Source organism: Lacerta agilis, chromosome 9, assembly GCF_009819535.1.
Source record: "Lacerta agilis isolate rLacAgi1 chromosome 9, rLacAgi1.pri, whole genome shotgun sequence".
Classification (NCBI taxonomy): domain Eukaryota; kingdom Metazoa; phylum Chordata; class Lepidosauria; order Squamata; family Lacertidae; genus Lacerta; species Lacerta agilis.
In genome coordinates, this window is record NC_046320.1 from 24109492 (window position 1) to 24129286 (window position 19795).

A 19795-nucleotide genomic window follows, 5' to 3' on the forward strand; every position below is an offset into this window, starting at 1 on the left:
ATCTGCTTTAAAGCTCTTTGTCCAGCATAAGTGGCAGCAACCCTAGACCTATTCCATGCAGCTGGCAGTTGCAAGTGATTTAACAGGATCCCTTTTAACAGGATCCCTTTTAACAGGATCCAGTAATTTGCATTAAAACAGCTGCACTTGTCAAAATCCTGCCAAAGAAAGGGGGGGGGACTTCGCCCAGTTTAAAAATAAATAAATAAATAAATCAGAGCAGATATTATGGCACTTGCTTTTTGAAAAACCCCACCTCCACACTGTTGATGAATAGCACTCAGCTAAGATCTTCTGACAGAATATCTGCATTAACATGCTCATCCTACGAAATGAAGTGCAAGGTTTTCTTGAGTGCACACATTGGAAAAACTATTTCTCTCTCTCTCATGTTCTTGGATTACAGTAGTATTTTTCAGAAGGATCCCAGATCTGATCTAGCACCTTTCTTTATATTTCTTAGGAATCAAGCCCTAGCAGCTTCCACGGGACTTATTCCCAGGAGTCTTTAGAATGCAATCCCACCTGAGTCTATACAGAAATAAGTTCCAATAAATCTAATGGAGCTTGCTCCCAAGAAAGTGAGCAAGCCCCATTAGACACAATGGGACTTATTTTTGAGTAAATATTCATAAGAGTGCACCAGTGTGTGAAAGAGAATGGGTGGCTCTACTCCCCTACCCCTGACACTTTGGTCTTATTCACCACCCTCTCCAGGCATGCACTGTTTGACAGATTATACTCAGGGGAAGGTGGCTTTTGGTGGTGCTGTTGGGGAGTTCTCCAGCCATGCAGTAAAATCTAAAAATGACAACCTCACCTCTACAGTTTCTGGACGGTATAAGAGCACTAAGGGATGTGGTCCTATCCAAAGTTGTAGCAGTGGGAAATTCCGGAAATTTTCCATGTCATTTATCATTTGCTGAAAGAAAGCTGGGAAAACATGCATCTGGTTTGAAAATGAGGAATTCAGTGACACCACCTCTATGCTACTTGTTCTCATATCACATACTCTGAGCTAAGATCAAAAGCCACACAGTAAGAGAACCCTATTCCCAAACTCAGATTGCAAGAGACAAGGAGCTATTCAAACTTTTCACATAAAGTTCTAATTTATATAGCATGCTCAGCCATTCCCATCTAAGAACATATTCAGATTTGCTTAGAAATCAATTTGACCATATAAAATGAGGCTCTTTCATGGGTGATTCCATAAAAAGGGGCTCCACGTGATTGATGGGTAGTGTGCCCCACTTTGATATTGCATACAAAATAATCCATATTTGATTATTGTGACCATATAATTGGAAAAAGGGAGCCAGAAGTAACTGTAAAGCAGATGGATCAAGAAGCAATAGGTATGTCCTGAACAGACAGCCTCGGTCCTAAATTATTTAAGTACAGGAGGTGAGGCACAAAGAAGTCTAATTAAAGTCTATCTAACTGGTCAGTCAATGTAGCCATGATAGAAGAAACATCTGCACCTAAGCAAATACATTCCTATCATGAAAGTTTGTGTTTCACGAATTCCTGGATAAATCCTGATCTGGCTTATCTAGGTAAGATTACAGAAAGGAATTGCAGCTAATTAAGAACTCTACATTTTATCCATGGTATTCTCTTTTCTAAAACAAGCATTTTAGGGCCAGTTATTTAAATAAACTCAAGTTGAGTTGTCAACCCTCCCTGCTGTTTCCCAATGCTATAATAAGGGAATTTCCCACAAAAAAGGGAAAAGGTTGACAGCTATGCTGAGCCTGTTTCCCTAATAAAAGCTTTTATTCAAGTGATGCCAACTGCAATTCTGGATAGGTGCTATAACAAGGTGCTATGAAGGCAGATCCTGTATCTGTGGCCACTCCACAGGTGTAAAATACTTGTTAATCTGCCCTTTATATACTGATTCAAGAGAGATTTCTGAAAATAACATATGGAAGTAGGAACACCGAGGTTAAAAAAAACAACCAACCCATTTCTTTGGCGTGATAGTAACAGCTTTGCGACTCTTCTTGCACTGGCAGCAAAGATCAGAAAGAAATACCTTTTGCTGCATGCTAATTGTTTTGGGCGACTCTGAGGTTGTGTTAACCGATGGTACTGCTGATTCGTGATATTATTTCTGTGTGAGGTTACTACGTTTGTATTAAGGCACATTTTAACGAACGAACTCTGGACATTACACCTTTCTGCTTGGCGCCTCGGCTCTTCAGCCTGAAGGGAGAGCCTTCCAGCAGGGGCCGACTTTGGTAATATGGCGCCCTGAGCAAGGACAACATTTTACGCCCCCACCTAAGTTGCGTACCCATATAAATAATATTAATATAAGGTGAGGTGGTGATGCCTCATTGGAGGCAGGCGGAGCAGCTCCAACCTGCTGCCCTTGGTCGGCCTCTCCATGAGGCAAGCCGCTTCGGTGGCGGCGCCTCCGTTTTGAAAATGGCGTTGTTACAACTTCGCCCCGCTTCCAAGGCGCAAGAGGACCGGTTTCCATAATGGAGCACCTGCGTTTGCCGCCTCCGGGTCGTTGCTGCGCCCCTCTTCCCCTAGAAAGGAAAAGGCGGCAAGCTCGCGGCTGTGAACCAAGCAAAGCTCCTCATAGAGAGGGGATGGTTGGCGTCTTCCCTTTCTCGAGGACGAAGGGGCGCAACGAAACAGAGGCGGCAAACGCGGTGGGGGGGGTAGGAGGAACCTAGAGAGATTCCCGGGGAGACGCTTTCTGACGAGCAGCTCAACCCAGGCAGAGCCTAACGTGGAGGCGTCATTTTCTGAGCCGGGCGAGGGATGGTGAAGGCGAGCTGCTGGAGGAAAGCTGACGTGTTGGCTCGAGGGAGGAGGAGAGCGAGAAAGCCGGACCGGGGCGGGGGGGGGGGGAAGGAGAAGTCTGAGGCGGAGCTTGAGAAAGTGCTAGTGCCTGAATGGGCTCACAGTGGAAACCTAAATGGGTCTATTACTCCGAAGTAAGCACCACCGATTTGCCATGTTGAGGGCGTTTGTTTTATTATTCATTAAATTTCTTGTGCAAGCTCACGGTTGCAAGCCTAGCTATGTCTACTTTGGAGCAAATCCCCGGGCATTTTGGCACCTGAGACAAAACCCATAAATTGATTCCCTTCCTTTAATGTTTTGAAATTTTATCTACAAATATTACAGCATCCATTAAAAAAAAAACTGCGAAGTCTTTAATGTATCATGGGACTTTTTTCCATTGTTGTTTTCTGTTATAGCATAACATGAGATAATAAACTGATAATGATGATGGTGGTAATTATAAGGATGGTTGCGCTGGATGGTAGCCATAAACTGCACGCTACAGTAAATCTAGAAATCATACCTGTGATTCTTATATTGCAGGGGTGTTGGACTAGGTGGCCCTTGGGTCGCTTCCAAATCTACAATTCTGTGAAGAGGGGCAAATGAAATGTGCATTTCCCAGTAGGGGAAACTTGCTACTTTCTGTTATGCAGCTCTGGACATCCAGCCTCTGGATGATGATGATGATGCTTCTACAGGTAGATAAGCAGGGTATATAGAGAAATGATCTACGACCCAATTTATGAATTTCCAATTCTTCCCAAATTATGCTGCACACACAAGATCACACCGTTGAATCACTATTCACAGCTGATCCGGAGTCCAAGCTTTCTTGCACCGGCCCAATGAGGAAAAAGCTCTTTCACAAGTGCAATGTGAAATATAAGAGAATATTAAAGGAAAAATTACTCACACATCTGCAGTAAAAAAAGAGGGATCGCTACATCGAAATCACCCCGATATTGCATACATGGAAACGGTTAAGGTGCGTTTCCGAGTAGAGACGGGGCATCTTACTCACCTTACTAAAATTAAGAGATACATGGAAAGGCAGAATCTCAGCCACCTCCAGGGAGGAGATGCGTTTGGACGAGGCGCAGGGAGGCTATTTCGCAATGCCTCCTATTTGTACCTTTCAAGAACGTGGCACAGTGGGCAGGTGAAGATTGCCAAAACCTTGAGAAATGGGGGCTAGTAGCCTATTCGACTTCTTTTGCCCCACCTGCCTGGGAAAACTCCGTGCGCGCTTTCTCTGCCTGTTTGTATGCCTTTTACCTTCCCCATCGCGTTCAAAGAGCAGCGCGTTGCCCAGCAGCGGGTACCAGGGACGGAACCCCGGAATGGGCTTCAGCTCCATGTATTTCCAACACTGGTCCAGCAGGAAGCGGGCGACCCAGATGGCCAGGAGCAGAGCGAGCGCCGCAGCCGCCCAGGAAAAGAGTCGATCGCCCTCCGGAGCCATCCTCGGCGAGAGCAGCCAAGCACGGATGGCCTCCCTCGACTCCAGGGAAGCGGGTTGCTTGGATGAGAGGCTCCAAGGTAAGGCGAGGCGGAGCCCGGGGAGGGGCAGGACTAGGACAGCGAAGGAATCGGCTCCATCTCTCTTAAACAGTGAAGACTTGGGGGAGGCGTGGAGACAAATTGTCAAGGGGATGGAGAAACCCCTCTCTGAAAAAAGGTGTCCGCCTTGGGGGCTTGTTAGCTTAAGAGAAAAGGCGAGCAACAGGAGACATGACCGAAGGGTATGAAATCAGGCCAGGGCCAGACCTGGCGGAAAGTGGAAAACGTTTTACTTCCTCTCTCTCATGCAGCACTAGAGCTGGTGCACATCAAGGGAAGCTGAATGTTGCAGGATTTTGGAGCAGCAAAAGAAAGTACTTCTTCATTCATCCAGCACATAGTTTATAAACTATGGCCATTGCTCCACCGGGAGCCAAGGCTGACCAACAACCTGGGTGGCTCTGCTCAGCAGATGATCAGGTTGCGAACCACCCTGAGATGTATGGCGGTATACAAATTTTAACAACAACAACAACAACAACAATAACCACCAGAGACAGTGCCAGATTTACATACGGGCTGAGCGAGCTGTAAAATCACCGGGGGGGGGGGCTGTTGGGCCTCCTGCCAACTTTTTTGAAAAGAAAAATTATTCGAGGTTATAAATTTATAAACAACTTTGGTATCAATGCTAAAATTTCAGCAATGTTCTACTTTCATTGAGTAGAAAAAGGAGGAATGATGTTTTGTTTCTCATGATCAGATGCTATTAAGTTTGGGCCTCCCGAGATCCCCTATTCCAGGGACTCCAGCTGCTTTAATCCAGGGTGCTGGGCTCCTGTTCACCTGCCCCCGCCCCATGTCTTCTTTAAATGTGTTGTCCTTTACTGCTGCCACCAAAAGCAGAAAAATTGGGCAGGGGCTGCATCAGGTTCCTGAACTTGGGAGGCAAACATTCTAATATAAGATCATAGAATCAGAGTTGGAAGAGACCATAAGGGCCACCCAGTCCAACCCCCTGCCAAGCAGGAAACACCATCAAAGCATTTCTGACAGATGGTTGTCAAGCCTCTGCTTAAAGACCTCCAAAGAAGGAGACTCCACCACACTCCTTGGTAGCAAATTCCACTGCCGAACAGCTCTCACTGTCAGGAAGTTCTTCCTAATGTTTAGGTGGAATTTTCTTTCTTGTAGTTTGAATCCATTGCTTTGTGTCCGCTTCTCTGGAGCAGCAGAAAACAACCTTTCACCCTCCTCTATATGACATCCTTTTATATATTTGAACATGACTATCATATCACCCCTTAACCTTCTCTTCTCCAGGCTAAACATACCCAGCTCCCTAAGCCGTTCCTCATAAGGCATCGTTTCCAGGCCTTTGACCATTTTGGTTGCCCTCCTCTGGACACGTTCCAGCTTGTCAGTATCCTTCTTGAACTGTGTTGCCCAGAACTGGACACAGTATTCCAGGTGAGGTCTGACCAGAGCGGAATACAGTGGTACTATTACTTCCCTTGATCTAGATGCTATACTCCTATTGATGCAGCCCAGAATTGCATTGGCTTTTTTAGCTGCTGCATCACACTGTTGACTCATGTCAAGTTTATGGTCCACCAAGACTCCTAGATCCTTTTCACATGTATTGCTCTCAAGCCAGGTGTCACCCATCCTGTATTTGTGCCTTTCATTTTTTTTGCCCAAGTGTAGTACTTTACATTTCTCCCTGTTAAAATTCATCTTGTTTGCTTTGGCCCAGTTCTCTAATATGTTCAGGTCATTTTGAAGTGTGATCCTGTCCTCTGCGGTATTAGCCACCCCTTCCAATTTGGTGTCATCTGCAAACTTGATCAGGATGCCCTCAAGCCCATCATCCAAGTCATTGATAAAGATGAATAAGACTGGGCCCAAGACAGAACCCTGTGGCACCCCACTAGTCACTTCTCTCCAGGATGAAGAGGAGCCGTTAATGAGTACTCTTTGGGTTCGGTCAGTCAGCCAGTTACAAATCCACTGAATGGTAGCATTGTCTAGCCTGCATTTTACCAGCTTCTTTACAAGAATATCATGGGGCACCTTGTCAAAGGCCTTGCTGAAATCAAGATAGGCTACATCCACAGCGTTCCCTTCATCTACCAGGCTTGTAATTCTGTCAAAAAATGAAATCAGATTGGTCTGACATGACTTATTTTTCAGAAACCCATGCTGACTTTTAGTGATCACAGCGTTCCTTTCTAGGTGCTCACAGACCGTTTGCTTAATGATCTGCTCTAGAATCTTCCTAGTATTGATGTCAGACTGACTGGGCGGTAATTGTTTGGGTCTTCTCTTTCCCCCTTTTTGAAAATAGGGACAACATTTGCCCTCCTCCAGTCTGCTGGGACTTCGTCTGTTCTCCAGGAATTCTCAAAGATTACTGCCAGTGGTTCTGAAATCACCTCTGCCAGTTCTTTTAGTACTCTTGGATGTAGTTCATCTGGCCCTGGAAACTTGAATACATCTAAACTAGCCAAGTATTCTTGTATTACTTCCTTACTTATTCTGGGCTGTGTTTCCCCTGCTGAATCATCTGCTCCATATTCTTCAGGTTGGGCATTGTTTTCTTTTTTGGAGAAAACTGAGGCAAAGAAGGCATTGAGGAGTTCTGCCCTTTCTCTGTCTCCTGTTCACATTTCACCATCTTCTCCTCTAAGTGACCCCACTGTTTCATTGTTCTTCCTTTTGCTATGGACATACCCATAAAAGCCCTTTCAAAAATATTTTTATTAAAGATTTTCAAAGGTAGTACAATGTCTCTCTCAAGTTTTTCCATACAACATTTTTATAAGTCAGTGTTGGTGAGACATTAGAAAAGAAAGGGAGGAAGGGGGGGAAGAAGTGGGTGGGATGGGGAGGTAGGTGGGGTGGGGTGACTGTGTTTCTCAGAGAACCTACATAAACAATGCTGACACCAAACCATAAAAGCCCTTTTTATTGCTTTTAACCTCTCTATGAGGTTATTGTATATGAGATACAATAAGGTAATGCCTTGGCATATGAGTGTCATCTGTTGGTCTTTAGCTTACTACTATATTACATTTCGCAGTGCCTCAACATTTAACAAAATACAGAACTGGACAAGTCTTGACCTGCATGGTTTCCATAGTAGCTTTTAATGCTGCGCTGTGGCCTGGGACAGCCAATGAGCAAAGAAATCCACAGGCAGCCTCACTTAATGTGCACCATTTCCAAAGGTTCTGAAATGTATGAATAAAACAGTGAAAAGTAGGCCTATACATCTTCTCATCCACTTCCCTACAGATTTCTCTTGATGAATGCTTTAGCTGAGATTCCTCCATTGCTGGGAGTTGCACTTGATGACCCTTGGAGACTCTTCCAACTCTATGATTCTATGAATGAACTTGAGTTTCAGAAAGAATTCTTGCTTTATCTTCATGTTTTCATTGGAACATGTCAAAAAAACTACCTTGTACCAAGTCAGGATACTGTTCCATCTAGGTCAGTATTGTCTACACTGACTGGCAGCAACTCACCAGAGTTTCAGGCATTAATATTTCCAAGGCATATCTGGGGACGATGGACATTGAACCTGGGGTGTCATGCATGCAAAGTGGATGCTCTCCCACTAAGGTACAGCTCTTCCTCATTTTTCACATGGCTGATAGCCAGGTGACCTCTTCATCTTGCGGAAGCCCTTGAATCCCTTTATTATCCTACATTGATGCTAAGGCAGAAGATTTACAATATAGTGCGACCACATCCACTTGTATTGCTTCTCCTTGCACACCCACGCCCACATGCACACACATATATTAGTCCACTGCGACAAGAGCTCCTTAATTCACGTAACTGCACAAACCTGAATTTCTGGTACATACTTGAATCCTTCCCATAAAATAGCAACAGTCTGGAGGTAGCCTTTATCTTCATGCTAGAAAAATGGATGATTTGCAATCTCTACCTCACTTTCTCAACATTTAAAATTAAACCAAAAATATTGACTTACTGTATATACTTGAGTATAAGCCTAGTTTTTCAGCACATTTTTTATGCTGAAAAAGCTGCCCTCGGCTTATACTTGAGTGAGGCGGGCGGTGGGGGGCGGCGAGAAAGAAGCCCTTTCTCTCCGCTCGTGCTGCCACCCGCTCTCCCCAGTCAACCATTCCTTAAGAAGCGTACAAGAACGGTGGTTCTTTACTCTCCCCAGGCAGCTTGTTCCATTCCTGAACTGCTCACATAAATGCAAACTTGGCAAAGGAGGAAGAGGAAGGAGGAGCCCAAAGGGCTGCTTTCGGGCTGCTCGTTCCTCCTCCTCCTCCACAGCGGCAAAGGTGAACCGGCTTATACTTGAGTCAATAAGCTTTCCCAGGTTTTTGTAGGAAAATTAGGTGCCTCGGTTTACATTCAGGTCGGCTTATACTCGGGTATATACGGTACCTCCATTAAAGTGAGGGAATTAAATATATATATATAGTCTGCAGAACTTTCTCTTGATTAGATATTGCCACTCCTTTATCCAAAGCAATCAAGCACAGAGCAGACAAAAGGTGGCTTCTGAATTCCCCATAGACGTGGTGTTGATGACACTGAGGTCGCTTCCAGAGGACCTCTTTAGTGAGCATTCATCCTGATTTGTTTGCAGAGAGATTAGATGAGATAGTGAGAATTCACCTTGAATTTGTCCACAAAGAGATTCAGTGACATAATGGGAATGCGCCCTGATTTGTTGTGTGGAGATACAACAATGTTGTATCAAGCAAGTGTTAACCCAGACTTCCTAGTGCATTTTCATGTCATTTCCTGGGGGTTTCTTTTGCAATAGCTCCAAAACAGTGATAATTGTACCATCTGAATTTGCTTGGATTGTATTCTGCCCCTAAATAGGAAGCACTCTATTTAGATCCATTCCAAATTTCTCCCCCAAATTGCAGTGTGGTATTATTCACAATGATTTCTCTGGTTTGTCAAACCAGATCAAGCAAACAGAGTGATCAAGTCCGTCAAATCATTATCAGTGGCCTGTGAAGACACATAGGGATTTGCATATGATGCCTATAAGAGTCAGTTGTAAAATGGCAAATGCAGCCCTTCAAACAGAAAAGTGCAGATGAGAATTCTGTGATGCGGGTGCCTTGTTAAATGTTCCTGTGAAGCAGCTATAGTTCCTACCTTCGTGAACTAGGTGGTGCTAATTGGCCCTGGGTCCAGGACAGGCGGCCCCGAGATTGCTCTTATGCTCATGTCTAATCTCTACTTCCAAGGTCCTTTATTATACTCATTAAAATATATTTTCAATAGCTCTATTATCAATATTTCTTATGTGCATACATTTCAAAATAAATTAGTTTTAGAAATTAAAACACACTGCTTATTTTAAGAAAAGTCATATTGTGGCAACCTAGATTGAAGCCTACATATCCCATAGCCATTTGCAATATCCCATCAATTGAACAAGTATCAGATTCTGGATTGCAGCTGTTGGCTTTTAAAAAGCAAAAACACAGGTTTGGTTAAGAAAGAAGTCCTAGTAGCGTTGGGCAATCTGAAATGTCCTGCTCTGAAAACCAACAGTTTTTACAAAAAAAAAAATATGTCCTAATGTGAAGTGGTAAGGAATTTCCCTGAAGTTTCTTGTTTTAAGAGCCAGATGATGATCTCCTTTTCACCTGAATCCAGATGCCCTTATTTGGACGAAGAATCAGTTCTCCTACAGGGCCGAGTTGATCACGTTGCTGTGTGCTTTCAACACAGAAGCGCCGTAGAATGGTGGCTAAAATAGTCTTTTCTTCCATCTGTGCAAAGCGCTGACCTGCAGAGGGGTTGGAAAGCAATGACAAGATACAATTAACCAGAGCAATAATGCGTATTTATTATTATTCGGTATGAGCCGAAATTCTTAAACACTTTTATAGTTATACAGATGGTGGTGGACTTACAGCCACTAGTAGGATTGAGTGAAAAACTGGAAGGGGTGGATGAATGGTGTAGAAATAACCTTTAAACATAGGTACATCTGCACTATACATTTAAAACAACTATAATATTGCTAACAGTCATGGCTTCCCCCAAGAATCCTGCAAACTGTGGTTCATTTTTTACTCTTTTTATCATTTTTTGGTTATTTACCGGTATTTATTCTTGTACATACCAATACAGTTCCTGGGCCCAGCAGAAAATGGCACATATGCATAAGGGTGCCTCCCAGCTGTGTTCTCAGGGAAAAATCGCTCAGGTCTGAATTCCTCAGGCTCCGGGAAGACATCAGGGTCTCTATGCAGTACATAGGGCACAATGAAGGCATCAACCCCTTTTGGTATCCGAAATCCTCCTGTCAAAGAACAGATATTCATGAAAGTTTTTTCTTGCAGAACCACCTCCTAACACTGAGCTTACAGCCACAGCACATCAAGTCATCAAGCCACTTTGGCTACTTACTAATATAACATTCCTCAAGCAGTGTACGGGCAAAAAATGGAACAGAAGGGAAAAGGCGAAGAGCTTCTTTAATAGCACAATCCAGATACCGTAGTTGCTTCAAATCGTCCATTGTGATGTTACGATCCGAGTCCCCTGATAAGGTAACAAGAGGCAGTTAGAGAAACACAACTTATTTATAACAAGCAAAATAAGCATCTTTAACCTTGACGGTCTGAAAACTATTTCATATGATGATGGAACTGGGAAGAGTTTGGATCCAGTAACTGCCATAATTAATTTCTGTGCTTTAGGCTTAGGGTGTAAGTCTTCCTTTCTGCTGGCACATGATCTGACCACATTGGGGCTGCAAAGATCCAAACTGGAACCTGTATTTGTGGGCCTGAGATTCCCCAACTCGGTGTTAGAAGAGCTATGTGATATTTATGACCACTTACCTAGAAATAGTCCTGCACCCCACACTTGTCCAAGTTTATACCCACGGGAAAGGAACACTCACCAAAAACACCATCCAGTTCATAGTGAACTTTTCTTTGGGCTTCTGGATGACGAGCAAGCAAGTAAATACACCAGTTCATTGCAGCAGCGGTGGTATCATGACCCTTGGAAGAAAGAATTAAAGAGACATAATGTTTTCTCAACAACAACAGCAACAAAGAATTCTGGACCATTATATTGATGACCCATTCAAGGGCCTGAAAAAAAGTAGTTCCAATCCTCTGGCACCTGCGACTGTTTTTCATAGCATAATTCCAAAATTCAAAGGCACCAGCCTCATACACAAGAATGAATACTTTTTAAGTGCATTGGCAAGACTGGGTGCCTGGGTCACTTCCCATGTGCCAAATGCAAACTGACACTCCTTAGTCACTCCCATATCTGAAAAGGTCTTAGTAAAATAGTTAGCACACCTATCTAGCTATGAGACAGATTTTCCCTAGCTTTGCTTCCAGGATACCACTTAAATTTATTTTGTAACCTACCTCTGCTTCCCATTACTTGGCTGATGAAAAGCAAGAGTCTCTTTGGAAGTGCCTCCCTCTAGGCAACAGGCAGGTTGTCTTGCCTTTGGGGCACCCATTGTAGATCTTCCTTTCTCTTACAATGCAATCCTTCTAACATGTCTATTTGGAAATAAGGCTCATTCAGTTCAATGGGATTGCATCCTTAACCACCACACTATGCCAGCACTCTTGTCTACCTCAAACATGAATGTATCCACTTCCTCTCGGATGTCCAGGTAACTCAATTTCTTCCCATCGTCATCCGCGGCATTCAGAAGCATATCGAGAAAAGCTCTCCTGACTTTGCGCCTGTGTTGCTGACCATTGCTGACAGCATTGCTTCTATGCTGCTCCTGGATTTTTAGTTCTTGAGCTTTTTCTGCAATGACCTTAGATAATAAAAACAAAAAAGCCATTCATTTCTCAGGTTGCATAATCCAATGTGTGCAGTCCCTTCAGTGCCAAATAAAACAATCAGCTATCTCTGTTGTAGCCTGGACTTAGCTATGTCCCTGGCTATGAAGACACACTTGATGTACCGACAATAACAAAATGGTGACAGTGAGGCATTGTAGTTAGTGTTGGACTCAGGCTTGAGTTTGAATCCTGACTCAGCCATGAGATCCATTAGGCAGCCTGAATGTGAGATTCCAAATTTCAGGAGTCTTGAAATTGAGTTTAGGAAAATACACCTGCAAGCCTTCATTAGATCATTGCTCTAAATGCATGGAGATTGGGAATGGGGGTGGGTACAGGCAGCAATGTTGGGGGTTGGCCCAACGTGTCCCTTTGCAGACTTTTGCCCACACATGCCCAGGCTAACAAGCCCTGAACAGGGCTCCGGAGTCCAGGGCGGGGGGGGGGGCGGCACCACTGTGAATCTTAGCAGAACACATTTTAGTATCTGTGTCTGTGAAATATAATGCAAAAAGAGAAAACTCAGCAGCTTACATTATCAGTAAAGCTGTGAAGTATCTTCAGGTTCCTGTAATGTTCTCTTCCATCTCTGGACATATGATACAGAAGATCAGGCCAGAGCCAAGGAGACTTCTGTCTTTCTTGAATCAGAACACTCATCCTAGGGTAACAAGCAACAAGGCTGGGTATATCTCCAGGAAAGTGATGAGAAGTACAGCAAAGAGCCCAGATTTCTTGCTACTAGGCTGAGCAAAGCTGAGTGCCGTGTAGAAAGACAGAGAAATATGGATGACATGTGAAACAGATAATCATAGTTCTAGTTCATGACATAGAGCTGGGACAGTGCTCAGCTCCTTCACTGCACAGGGCTTCTACATAAGCCCATATAGAGGTCCGATTGTGCAATCTGCCTCCAAAAAGATGGGTGGGGATGAAGATCATGCAAAGCAGGCCTTTGCAAATTTATTACGCAGACAGTCAAGTTCAAGCTAAAGGCTATCTGCATTGTGGAAGGGAAAGAGTCTTTTTCTCCATCTAGCCCGCAGTAAAAGTATTTGTGGATCAAGGCTCTGCTGCAGAGATGGGGAACCCGTGGCTCTCCTGATGCTGTTTGACTCCGGCCACCAGCATCTCTGACCTTTGGCAGATTACAGGTTCCCCCTCCCTGCTGCTAGAATAATCACATTGGCACCTACCGGTAAACAGCTCTGACATACTCAGAATCCTTATTGTGTTGTGCTCCTATGCTCTTGCCCATAGCTGTTTCTAGGAACAAAGGAAATAATAATCAATTAAAGAATCCTGCTCCTACAACCCATGAAAGGTTGTGAAGGTTGTGGACTCTTCTTCACTGGAGGTTGGGTGGCCATCTGTCAATGATTCTTTAGCTGTGACTCCTGCATTGCAGGGGATTTGACTAGATGACAGTTGGGGTATCTTCCAACTCTCCAGTTCTATGACTTTATGATTCTTTAAAAAAAATAAATGAAATGTGCTCAGTATAGATGACAAACAACTCTTCTGTTCAGGCCTCACAAAAAAGTAAATTCTTCCAGAAATTGAGAGGGATGTTTAAACCTCATTTATTGCAAAACTTTGACAGCAACCACAGCACTTACCACAGATTACATCCAGGGCACACAATGTGATGTAGAAAAAGCAATCAAATGGCTCCCTGTCCACATGCTTTTCAAGTTTCTGAACAAGGATATTGGCTTGTTCATTCATCACTTCAAGGAAATCTTCTAAAATGGTGAAATGGAAGGTGGGTGTTAACATTTTTCTTCGGGACCGCCATTTGCCTCCAGTGCTGTGGAAGGAAAACATAAACATTATCTTTCTCTATACAAACAAATCTCAAAGCAAAATACATGCAATGCCTTCAAGCAGGACCTGGAACAAAACATTGCAGCGTGCAGTGTTCCTGTTCAGCTTTCCAGATACTCCACCGCCCCTTGCCCCCAGCTGACCATTTTATTAGGTTGCACAGGTACTGAACAGGAGAGAAATAGAGCAGGACTGCACTCAAAGTCCACACACACAGCTGAGTATCTGAAAGGGGCCTCCCATCTACAATAGACACCTCTGTATACAAGGAATGGCTCTTTTCAGTAGCACACATGCAGGTAGAGAGTGGGCAGTGGGATGGATTTCAGGTGTGCCTATGACTTCATCTCCACTTCCTCCTTCACTCATTCATTATACGTGTATGGTGAGACTTGTGAACAAGATTCATAGTTCATCCAGTACTGGACACGCCAGCTACGCTGTGTTCCAAAAGGGTAGACTGTCGAACCACGTTCCAGGGGTGCTTTTTCCTTTACCTCGTTAGAAGTCCTGTGCCCAGCCAAGGATGCAGAAACTTGTAAGGATGGGATTTTGTAATATGCTTAGAGCTACTCAAAACAACCTGCCAAAGAGAGAGAAAATGTAAAATATGCAGTATTCTTTTTGAGTTCAAAGTGACGGCTAGTGTTTTAGCAGACTTGACCATAAATCCCCCTAAGCTGTTTGCAAGGAAGGTAGCAGCTCATTTGCTTTCTGTTTAGTTTCCCCGAGTTTGATTATGCCCCAAGGTATGCCAGATCCTGACATCAGAATGCTAAGGACCTCTAGAGGGCCCTGAAGCCCTGCACTCTGAGCATGGGAAATCGTATTGACCAAAGCACTGTGCACCACACACACACACACACACACACACACACAAAATGGCAGGAAGGGGAATGACACCCACTGTGACCCCACCTCTTGATCTCCACACATTGATACAAAACTACGACCCATGTTTTGGGTTGGCTTTGCTCCCCCTACTTTTTTTACTTATGCTTTGCCCCTGTTCACCACCTGCTACAGCACCACCCAGTGCAGGCATGCTAAACCCAAGAGAACGGGGCCTTTGGTGGTGGTGGTGGTGGTGAGTTCTCCAGCCCTGCAAAGAAAACTAAGCATGAGAGACTCACCTCTATAGTTTCTGGATGATATAAGATGACATAGGGCAGTGGTCCTACCCAAAGCTGTAGCAGTGAGATATTCCGAAAGTCTTCAAAGTAATGCATCATCTGCTGAAAGAAGGCTGGAAAGACATGCATCTGGTCTGAACAGGATAAATTCAGTGATCCCACCTCTAGGCTACTTGTTCTTATAAATTTATCGCATAGCCTAAGCTAAGATCAATAGACACACCACAATAGACCCCTCTTCCAAAATTCAGACTAGGAGTTGGTTTCAACCTCCCACTTTCAAGTAAAGTTTTAATTTATGTAGGATGCTCAATCATTCCCATCTAAGAGTATATTTAGATTTGCTTAGAACACAGTCTGACCATATAAATGAGCCCCTTCAATGGGTGATTCCATACAAAGGGGCTCCACATGACTGATGGGTAGTGGGAGATTGATTATTAGATTAACCTTTTATTGGGGGCACATGTCCCGCTACACCTCTGAAAAAGTGGCCAGTTTTGTCTTTACAGAGGTAGTTTTAGTTTGTTGGGGTGATAAGTTAAATTCTACAGGGGAGCAAACTCTTATCTGACAAAATGTCTGTTTTTGATATATATATATATATATATATATATATATATATATATATATATATATATATGTTGTAGTCATCTTATCTTCTGTAAAGCCTCTCGCTAAACAAATAAATGTTTGTATTGTACAGTGGTGAAATGAGGCGATAAAACGAAAAGCAAGGTCCCTCCCAACACAACCACCGCAAGGGAGGAGATCCGTTTGGGAGGTGGAGGGCGGCTGCTTCACAACGCCTCCTATTTGTGCCTGTCCAGGATGGGTCACGTTGGGCAGGTCTGCCAAATCTCAAGAGAAGGGAGCTGGTTGCTCTCTCTGTGTGTGTCCCCCTACCAGCCTTGGAAAACTGCGCGTGCGCGCTCTGCCCGCTTGCCTTTAGCAGTAGGGGGGAGAGGGCGCCTCGCCACCTGGCACCAGCCTTTTACCTTCCCCTTCGCGTTCAAAGAGCAGCGCGTTGCCCAGCAGCGGGTACCAGGGACTGAACCCCGGGATGGGCTTCAGCTCCGTGTATTTCCAGTACTGGTCGAGCAGCAAGCGGGCGACCAAGACGGCCAGCAGCGTGGCGAGCAGAGCGAACAGGGCGAGCGCCCAGGAGAAGAGTGGCGCGCCCTCCGGAGCCATTGCCCAAAGGACCATCGTCGCCGAGAGTTGCCGAGCGCGGAAGGCGTCGCTCTGCTCGGGGAAGAGCTTTGCTCAGAGCAGAAACATCGAGGCGAGGGGAGGCGGAGCCCGGGAGGGGCAGGAGTGCGAGAGGGAAGAAGCAGGTCACGGCAAAGGAGAAACCGGCGGGATGGGCTCTCTGAAAAAAAGGTGGCCGCCTTGGGGGGCTTGTTAGCTTAGCGAAAAGGCGAGGCCTGAGAAGACGGGTATAGAGAAAAGTTTTACTTCCTCTCCCATATAACACTGGAACTCGTGAATTTTGGACAGGCAAAAGAAAGGATTTCACACAGCGCGCAATTTAAACTGTGGAATTGGCTCCAACAGGAGCCATGGCTGACCAACTTGGATGGCTTTTAAGGAGGACTAGACAAATTCAAGGCTATCAATGGATACTATCTATGCTGGAGGCTGTGTTCTGCCTCCATGGCTGGAGGCGGCATGCTTCTGAATATCGTCTGGAACAGCATGTGCTTTTGCGTTTGGGTCCTGCTTGCAGGTTTCCCACAGGCATCTGGTTTCTCACTGTGACCAGCTACTATACAGGTAGTTCAGAGGCAGAAGCATAGGCGTAGGCAGGGGGCAGTTGCCCCCCAAATCAAGTAAATAAATAAAAACTTAACCAGCTGACCAATTGCATCACAGATAACTTGGTTCTGCTTCCCTAACATAAAACCTGCGGCGCTCCACCCCAATAAATCCTGGCTATGCCCATGGGCAGGATGTAAAGCAGATGCAATGCTCTCTTCCCACTGAGGCAGCCTGATGAAATGGCTGTTCCCCAGGTGATAGTTGGGGGGAGAGGAGGCCTGAAGAAACTGGCCTGTCACAGCAGAACCGATGGAGTGAGCCCTTGTTCTTCTCATTTTCATAAGAATATGTAGAAAACTGCCTTATTCAGAGTCAGACCACTGGTTCATCCAGCTCAGTGTCTACACTACTGGCAGCAACTTACCAGAGTTTCAGGCACGAATCTTTATACTATCTGGAGATGACGGCCATTGAACCTGGGATGTTGCACATGCAAAGCAGATTGGAATTGAGCTACAGCCCTTTCTTGTATTTCACATGGCTGACAGCCAGGTGACCTCTTCAGCTTGCAGAAGCCCTGAACCCCATAATAATAATAATAATAATAATAATAATAATAATAATAATAATAATAATTTATTATTTATACCCCCGCCCATCTGGCCGGGTCTCCCCAGCCACTCCCCACCCCATTATTACCCTACCTCAATGCTTAAGCAGATCTGTGGAGCAGTGCTGCCACATCCACTTTTATTGCTTCTCCCTGCACACCCACAAACACCCACATAGAATCATAGAGTTGGAAGAGACCACAAGGGCCATCCAGTCCAACCCCCTGCCAAGCAGGAAACACCATCAAAGCATTCCTGACAGATGAAATATATTAGTCCATTGTGACACAGCTCCTTAATTCACTTATGGTAACTGCACAAACCTGAATTTGTGGTATGCAGTTGAATCCCGCCCATAAAATAGCTACAGTATGGAGGTAGCCTTTATCTTCATGCTAGGGAAAAAAGAAAACATTGCAGATGAAGCTTTTGCTCACATAAAGATCAAGAGATGGGGAAGGCTATTCAATGTTCACATTCGAGGCAGTGGCTGCACACAGAATCAGGTTCAGTGAAAGAAAACATGCTCATAGTTAAGAAATCTCATCTGTCCAAAGGTTTCATAGGGCTTAAAAGACTCTTGTGTGACTTAAAAATATCTACTTATGTAAACAGTTGGGACAGATAGTAACCTTTACTCTAGATCCAAAAAGCCAACAGAGTATGCCCAATGCCAGAAACTACTGGATACACCCATCATGCACCAGAATCCATTTAATCTGCCATCTCTCTACAGGTATTAAAAATTACTTAGGTTAGGTATGAAGATGGTATTATCCCCAGTTTCGGCTTCCATGTGTCATGGGTGCTACTGCTCTAACTAGGGCAGGGCAGGAGTGGCAGTGGATCATTGCCCAGTTCTGGAAGGCACTCATATAGCGGTGAGATGTGGAGCTGTGCATGATGAATCTTTCCATCTTTGTGCGTATAAAAGTCTCACCGTTGTGGTCATGTGTTGAAATAATGTTCCATAGTCCTTTTCTAATTGTATATCCATTATTCTTAGCAGGAAAAGTTCGGGTTTCAATTGAGTGTTAAGTTTTAAAATCTTCTATATCAATGGATGTGTTTGCATCCAATAATTCTTAGGGTGTTTTTTTTTACAATTCCACCAGGCATGATAAAATGTCCCTTCATATTCTTCCCACAAATATTTGCAACACCTTTATACATTCTAAATAAATTCACCAGTTAGAAAGCATCAATACATCATTTCACATGATGTATTGGTCAGAAGGCATCCAACATGCTACTGAGGAAGAGCAGAGGACAAGTACAAGTAAATTCAGAGCTGATGAAGCGGCTGGGCCTAAGCCAAATGGTTGCCCAGTTGCGGAAATGCCTGGAAGTGAAAGGAAAGTCCAATGCTGTAAAGAAAAATATTGCATAGGAACCTGGAATGTAAGAACCTTGGTAAACTGGATGTGGTCAAAAATGAGATGGCAAAAATAAATATTGACATCCTGGGTATCAGTGAACTAAAATGGATGGCAATGGGCCAATTCAGTTCAGATGACCATCATATCTACTACTGTGGCCAAGAATCCTGTGGAAGAAATGGAGTGGCCCTCATAGTCAACAAAAGAGTGGCAAAAGCTGTACTGGGATGCAATCTCAAAAATGATAGAATGATCTCGATACGAATCCAAGGCAGACCTTTTAACATCACAGTAATCCAAGCTTATGCACCAACTACCAGTGCTGAAGAAACTGAAATTGACCAATTCTATGAAGACTCACAGCACCTTCTAGAAATGACACCAAAGAAGGATGTTCTTCTCATTATAGGGGATTGGAATGCTAAAGTAGGGAGTCAAGAGATAAAAGGAACAACTGGAAAGTTTGGCCTTGGAGTTCAAAATGAAGCAGGGCAGAGGCTAATAGAGTTCTGTCAATAGAGCTGGTCATCGCTTTTCCAACAACACAAGAGACGACTCTACACATGGACATGAGCAGCATCGAAATCAGATTGATTATATTCTCTGCAGCCAAAGATGGAGAAGCTCTATACAGTCAGCAAAAGAACACCTGGAGCTGACTGTGACTCAGATCATCAGCTTCTTATAGCAAAATTCCATCTGAAACTGAAGAAAGTAGGAAAAACCACTGGGCCAGTAAGACACAATCTAAATCAAATCCCTTATGAATACACAGTGGAAGTGAGGAACAGGTATAAGGATTTAGATTTGGTGGACAGAGTACCTGAAGAACTATGGATGGAGGCTCATAACATTATACAGGAGGCAGCAATGAAAACCATCCCAATGAAAAGGAAATGCAAGAAAGCAAGGTGGCTGTC

The 19795-nt window shown here is 44.2% G+C and overlaps 1 protein-coding gene across 1 annotated transcript; it reads right to left on the reverse strand.

The window, feature by feature from the left end:
- Positions 1 to 9574: 9574 nt before the first annotated feature.
- On the reverse strand, positions 9575 to 16357 carry LOC117052666 (cytochrome P450 4V2-like). The gene is made up of 11 exons (XM_033159687.1): positions 16123 to 16357; positions 15125 to 15237; positions 14489 to 14574; positions 13784 to 13974; positions 13361 to 13430; positions 12699 to 12825; positions 11945 to 12136; positions 11243 to 11345; positions 10744 to 10878; positions 10457 to 10636; positions 9575 to 10117 (listed from the first exon to the last, which is right to left on the reverse strand). The coding sequence occupies exons 1-11, from the start codon at positions 16331 to 16333 to the stop codon at positions 9945 to 9947; spliced, it is 1581 nt and encodes a 526-aa protein (XP_033015578.1). The 5' UTR covers positions 16334 to 16357; the 3' UTR covers positions 9575 to 9944.
- Between the last annotated feature and the right edge of the window lie 3438 nt (positions 16358 to 19795).